Source organism: Ostrea edulis, chromosome 3 (assembly GCF_947568905.1).
Source record: "Ostrea edulis chromosome 3, xbOstEdul1.1, whole genome shotgun sequence".
NCBI classification, from domain to species: domain Eukaryota; kingdom Metazoa; phylum Mollusca; class Bivalvia; order Ostreida; family Ostreidae; genus Ostrea; species Ostrea edulis.
Genome location: NC_079166.1, coordinates 24,812,630 through 24,819,799, shown reverse-complemented (window position 1 = coordinate 24,819,799; position 7,170 = coordinate 24,812,630). Strand labels below are relative to the sequence as shown.

Sequence of the window (7,170 nt, the reverse complement as noted above, 5' to 3'; positions counted from 1 at the left end):
TTTACCGGTAGTAATTTCGCTGCTGTAATAGGCAATAAACCACCCAGTGACCTGGACCGGTAAATGTCCTAGTAAAAATAAGCAGGTGAAATCGAGAGAACGATGATTTATGTCTCTCTTATTTTTAGAACCTGTGGCTTGAAATTTTGCATGCAAGTAGTCAAAACATTAATCTATGCAAGGAGGTCGATAAATTACGCATACCATACCTAGTTTCTGATTTTGTAGGAATTGAAGCCATTGGATAGTTTTTATCTGGGTCAGAGTTAGACCCCTTTCCATATTTATGGTATCATAGAGTTTTGGCCCAAACGGGCTTAGCCCTGTGGGTCTGATATGTGATATGGATTTTCGGACTGGTCGTTTATATCGGATAATTGTGACGTCACCCGTATCACTGTATAATCATTACCAATCATATGATAAACCATGGTATTTCCAAATACGTTATAAACATGAAAAACGCAGTTCTTATAATTATGAGAGAGTGTAAAATGAATCTTTATTATATATAACACTAGACTGATTATTACAGATAAACACTAGAATGAGTATTGCATATAAACCCAAACATGATTATTACATATAAACCCAAACATGATTATTACATATAAACACAAAAGTGAATATTACATTTAAACACTAGAATGATTATCATATATAAACACGAGAATGATATTACACAAAAGCACAATACAATGTTTACATATAAAAAAATTTTTTTACTACACATAAACCCGGGAATAGTTATTACATTTACACGAGAAAAATAGTACTTTTAGATTCGAGAATGATTATTTCATATAAAAACACATTTGTTTATAATATAAAACACGATGTTTATTACGTGAAAACCCTACAGTGTTTGCATATCAACACAACATATAAAGACGAGTAAGATTATTGCATATGAACACGATCATGTTTATTACATGTAAATTCGAGAGGGAATATTTCATATCACCACAAGAATGCTTGTTATATATAAACACGATCATTTTCATCACATAGGAACACGAGAATGATTATTGCTTAACAAGTATAAGCGCCGGGGTAGGGGTGTTTATTTGGACATAAACGCTGTAATGTTTCAGTTATGATTTACGTTGATTATCTATGTAGTATCTACATGTAAGTATTGGATTACACTATAAGAATTTCAATCTGACCTCTGACCTTGATATGTTTAAGTTAGAGGAGGAAGCCAGAAAACGTTGTGATGGGAATACTATTGCTGAGATAACCTTTACCATGGTGATATCTGATCCACATCGTGTCTCCCTGCTGAAGCCGCAGGACAACCATGTTTGCTCCCGTCTGGTAAGCTGCATCTGAATGTCCCATGGTTCTGACCTTTGACGACCCATTCAGAACAATGTCAACCTGACTGTTTTGTTTCTGATATTCCACAACAGTGACGAAGAAGACGTAGTGTCCCTCTGTAGGGGCCGTGAAAACACCCGTACTGGGATTGTATCCACCCCCGATGTTGTTAATGACAGCCGGAAATACTAACGTCCCATTCTTCAAGGTAATACTGCTAGACTTCACCCCCGCGGTGAAGGCCACTTTCTTTTGAAGATCTAATGAATGAATTAAATTAAGTGTATGTGTATCTCTACATGTATATCGTAAATAAGAAGGCATGAAGATCTAATAAATAAAACAAATTAAGTTTATATGTGTATATCGTAAGTAGGAGGGCAATGCTATGCACTTAGTAAAATTTTGAATAACGAAAAAGTCAAAACTTGAAATCGATTTATACACAAACTAATTAAGTAATAAGTATTGAGAGAGTAATCAAATACAGGAAATTCTTAACTATTATATCACGTTATTTCGTTGTTAATGCGTATCATATCAAGCATGTTATTTCGTTCGATAGTATTTTGTATATCTTACATTTGATTAATCAAACAGAGGCCGCTTTTAAAGGGACATGGACACGGTTGATCTGAAAATTTTATTTTTCCATTTTTATTGTTTACAGTGCTTTTTAACTAAGATATTATTAATGATCAACCAAAATTTTAATATCAGTTGTTGAGTTACAAGTGAGATACAGCACTAACAATTCTTTGTTATATAAACAAGGCTCTTGTCATGTTTTTGTTTACATATAGATTGCTAGATAGAAAATAGCATATTTAAAACAAAATGAGATGTGCTAAACACTATAAACTATCAAATTATGTTCAGAATTAACTGGTAAATTGAAAAATCTGCTTTAAACGAACTTTTACTAGTATATCTAGCTTATATGTAAACAAAAACAGGGCACGAGCCTTGTTTACGTAATAAAGAATTGTGAGCTTTGAATCTCCCATTTACTTCGAAAACTGACATTCAAATTTTCCTGACCATTAGAAATACCTTAGTTTAGCATTTTAAACATTAAAAATGGAAAAATAAATGTTTGCTGTTTCTCAAATCATGTCCATGTCCCTTTAAGGAGGTATGCTACACCACAGAAATTTGATATGAATGAAAAGTGGAGGATATGTGTTATGTACAACAATATATTGAAATTGAAAACTTTCAAGTTTACTTTATTTAGTCAAAAAATGCAGTTTTAATAGAAAGCATTTTGGTAAAAAATTAACACCTCTGCTGGACTCGAACCCACGATCTACAGTTCAGCAGTCGACACCCCCCCTCTCTTTGCAGTCGACACTCTAACCTACTGAGCTACTCAGCTGGTCGAAAAGAATTGAAATGGATGGACAAATATTGCTGATATTTATATTGTCCTCCATGTTTGAAAAGGAAGTCAGCCATTATGACGATGTAGAGTATCTTCTTAATAGATTTTACATTTTATCTTTTTCCTCAGTGACTGTAGGTAGTGGCTGCCCCAATTAGACATTCAAAGTACCACTAAATGCACTTCCTACACAAGATAGCTCTTATCTGAAAACTGGTGTAAATTCCAAGAAAAATAACAATAACAAAACAACTTATTTCGTGTTAAAGAAACTCAACAAGCCAAGAGAAACTCCCTTATTTGATTGAAGGGAAATGTATACATGTACATCAAATCATTGTGTCTATTGAACTGCATGGGTCACATCCACAGATCAAACACAAATGTATGTGACAACACCAGTAAAATCTTTTTAATGTTTTGCGCAATATATATACTTATATCTTAATCACGTTAACTGAAATGTATACACATTAATAGACAAAAGCCTTCCTCGGGTCTAACTCTTCCTCAGAGGATATGAAATATGAGATTTTTGTAGATAATCCAGATTTCAGCAAAACAAGCACAACCAACTAACGGCGGGAAAAAATCAAACCCGGCACTTCCCGGAAGAGAATGCCCCATGTGATCATTTAATAAAGGAGAGATGACGGATCTCTTTCAGATACCATTAAGTTATATATAACTGACAACCCCTTTACAGAATTCATTCAGTCCTTTGAGGTCATGATAGTAACATACTTGGGTCAATTTTATACGATGATGCTTCTATGTAAGAAATGATTGATTGATTGTATATTGTTTAACGTCGCTCTCGATAATCTTTCACTCAGACGTCACCATTGCCGGTAAAGGGCTGTAAAATTTAGACCTATGATTGGCGCTTGCAGCCTTTTAGCAGGGAGAGATTTTTATAGTGCCACACCTGCTGTGACACGGGGCTTCGGTTTTGAAGATCTCGATCATCCGAAGGACCGCTCCATTTGATCGCCTCTTACGACAAGCAAGGGTTACTGAGGACCTATTCTAACCCGGATCCCCACGGGATGTGTGAGAAATGAATGCAGTTGTGATTCACTTTACGTGATATAAAGTCGGGTAGTTTACGCATTATAAACCACAACGCGGTACCGCAAAGTGGTCTATAGAGGAGCGTAAAATGTCCCAACTAAACTCCTATCGTAATAAGTGTAGATAACGAACCTCATAACTCCTATAATTAATACAAAATAGAGACCTGGGCAATATATTGTATTCAATGAGTGAAAAGCACTTTCATTTAAGTGAAATAAAATCCTATTCATTGCACTAGTTGCATGTTTTTGGTTCTTGAAAAGTCAGACTATGCAAAACTTCAAGCTTCGGGTTTTGATCGCTTGAACTTTTTATTCTACGTCATATGACGATGGATTAATACTGAATTGGCAAGGTTTCTTACACATTATTATGTAAAACTTAAATCCCCAAATACTACCCCTTCCTGGCACACAAACCTTGATCAATCCGAAATTGTGTTACATTTGTAAACACCTTTCTTACACACTCTGAACACAGTTGATTTTGTACTACATAGAAGTCCTTGCATTCTAAATTGACAATCTGTTGCCTCGTAGGTTGGGAGAAGTTCGCTTTGGAGAAAGTAGATTTTTTTAAAAACATTTTGGTATAATTTGCATGCAATATTTTGAACTCTATTAACCCTAAATCTCTTGTTAGGGATGTCAACCCAAATTATCATGATACTCTCCTCCGGATTTTACGTTCATGAGGCTCACAAAAACATACTTTTATCAACTATTTTCTATTCATCTCACTTTGGAAAACAGTTTCAGCATTTTGATTCCCCCATCAGCAACGAATGATGGATGTTAAATTTGTTACTCGGCGATTCGAGAACTAAACACATGTGTAAAGCTAGGATAACAAGAACGACAGAGATGGTGACAGATAATCTTTCGATCAGAAAATCGGATTGTCTTAATGAAGTGGTCAGGAAATGCAATAGATAAAATAATCATAAAATCCGAAAACAATAACATAAGTACCAAGTATACTGGTGTTCAGATTCATTCGGAACATCTCTAGAGAGGCCACAGCGGAGGATAACTTCAGCTGTTGAATCTGCGCGTCCTTCACCTCGACCTTCAGACTGTCTACTGTTTTGTTCATGTAACCTTGAAAACAAAGAAACCATTTTATAAATAGAAATATATAACGCAAAAAAGAATCATTTCATATTATGCGACATTCATCAGAAACATTTCTCAGTGAAGATTTGCCAATAAAAGTTATCGCTAATAGGGTTGGGGTTACGGAATTTTATAGTAAGTGTAATTTGTTTTAAACTTTCACATCCATGTGAATGTAAGAATGGTTTAATGGGACAAATTAGATACTGTCGTGTGTTCAGTTTTCAATAGCTTATAATCTATAATAAATGGAACAGTAAGAATAGTAACTCTAATTTCCTTTGTTTCGTGACCGTCAATACATTTTAAGAAATTATACATCATGTTATCTTTTATAAAAAATGACCTTGCGTCAAATTTAAACAATAATTGAAAAACAAAACAACAAATGTCCGATGTATTTGCCTTTAACATCTTTACTTATTGAAATAATTGTCATTTTCTGTTGAATGTATTGCATTCATGAACAATGCGCGTATGCATCTTGATAAACATAGTACACGTACGTCTATTTTCAGGACAGGGAATTCAGACGGAAATGAAAGTACATGTAGAATGCAAATATGAGAAATGAACTCCAGTTTTGAAGATACCCGAATCCGTTAACGATTCATGGAATAGGCTAGCGTGAAGTGTCGCAGCTCATCAACTCACGTACATGTTCAAAAATAAAATTCATTTCTCAAGTATTATCGCAGTCTTTATATTCATTCAAATTATTCAGTCACTCCAAGTCAAACCTGCATGTACCGCTGCGGTGGTCTAGGGGGAGAGCGTTCGCTCCGCATGCGGAAGAGCGGAAGATCGTGGTTCGAATCTCGGCCGCGACAGACCTACATGTAAGTCATTAAAACAGGTAGTGACAGTTCCATCGCCAAATGCCCGACATCAGGTGTTAATGTCACGGGTCCTCGGAGATGACCTTGAAAACGGATGTACCGTGTCATGGTAAGTGTGACACACTAAAGAACCCTCACTGCTTAATGGCTGAGCGCCAAGCATAGGCCCTTCACCGATCTTGGTGACGTCTCCATAAGAGTGAAAAAGTCTCGAGAGGGAAGCAAGATACAATCAATCAAACCTGCATAGAAACTGTCAAGTGAATTTTTAAAAAACTTGCTGATAATGATATAATAGGATACTTACCAGTGATATTAGCGAGACGCCTACGTTGTACTCTACTCTCATTTTTCAACACGTGGTTTTCAAGTTTTAATTTCTGGACCTCCGTGATCAGTGGATGCTTCTATTGTTGAAATTTTCTGTTCGGCCACAGCGAGGTTTTTCATCAACGCGTCGACATTTTTAACCAAGTTCATTCTGATGATAGTTTCTTGATTCAGCAGTTGTCTGAACACGTCCAAGGTTTGACTATCTACTCCGACGAGATTTTGGTTAGTAGAGTTCTGTACATTGCCGCCTGTGAGGAAAGAGACTGCCGCGGTTTTGTCGATGACGACGACAATCAGTGTAAGGTACCCCGCGATATTCGTGTTGGCAAGTCGTACTACACTGATCGTCAAACACGTGCTTTATTTATACCAAATATCAAGTAGGACCAATTCAAGAAGGAAACATGTGTTTAGAAGATTAATATGATTATGAGGCAGAATCTTTTTCCACGAAAATGATGTTCGAGTAGAATGGAGAAAACAAAATGTGTGGTATATGGCGATAACAAAAATGTGACGTCGTTGTTCAGATATCATCAAAATCTTGTCATGGTATGGGGAGATCTTGTTACAACACGTTACGAACCACTTAGTAATGCTTTCATTTGAAGTAGCGTATGAAATTAGCAATTTTCAGAAATTAAGATATTGGACAAGAGCTTTACATGAAATTGAAATTGTCAGCATTTTCCATTGATTGTTTTTATTTTGTACGATGGCAGCTATCAGGTTTTCCGATCCACAGTAAGCATTAGTACCTGGTCAGTCTTAACAAATAGTACTGAAGTAAGGAATTATAATGTTAGCATTAGTACCTGGTCAGTCTTAACAAATAACACTGACGTAGGAGTTATAATGTTAATATCAATGGAGTTTTACGAAGAGGCTTACTTTTACAATCGACGGCTGACCTTTACAATTTAAAGGGATCAACTCCAACTACAGAAACTGGACAGAAATAAATAAATATACAGACTGCTTCAGTAAAAACTCTAAACCGACAGTTATGTTTATTAATACAGTTACATGTATTGTAAAGTTTTTGGCAACTCGTATTCTCTCTACATTTGTTCGACACTGTCGTATGCTACACCAGAGA

At 35.7% G+C, this 7,170-nt stretch overlaps 1 protein-coding gene across 1 annotated transcript; it reads right to left on the bottom strand.

The window, feature by feature from the left end:
• Positions 1-471: 471 nt before the first annotated feature.
• On the bottom strand, positions 472-6,423 carry LOC125674920 (complement C1q-like protein 2). Its single transcript, XM_056157653.1, has 3 exons — positions 6,046-6,423; positions 4,756-4,884; positions 472-1,583 (listed from the first exon to the last, which is right to left on the bottom strand). The coding sequence occupies exons 2-3, from the start codon at positions 4,877-4,879 to the stop codon at positions 1,192-1,194; spliced, it is 516 nt and encodes a 171-aa protein (XP_056013628.1). The 5' UTR covers positions 4,880-4,884; positions 6,046-6,423; the 3' UTR covers positions 472-1,191.
• Between the last annotated feature and the right edge of the window lie 747 nt (positions 6,424-7,170).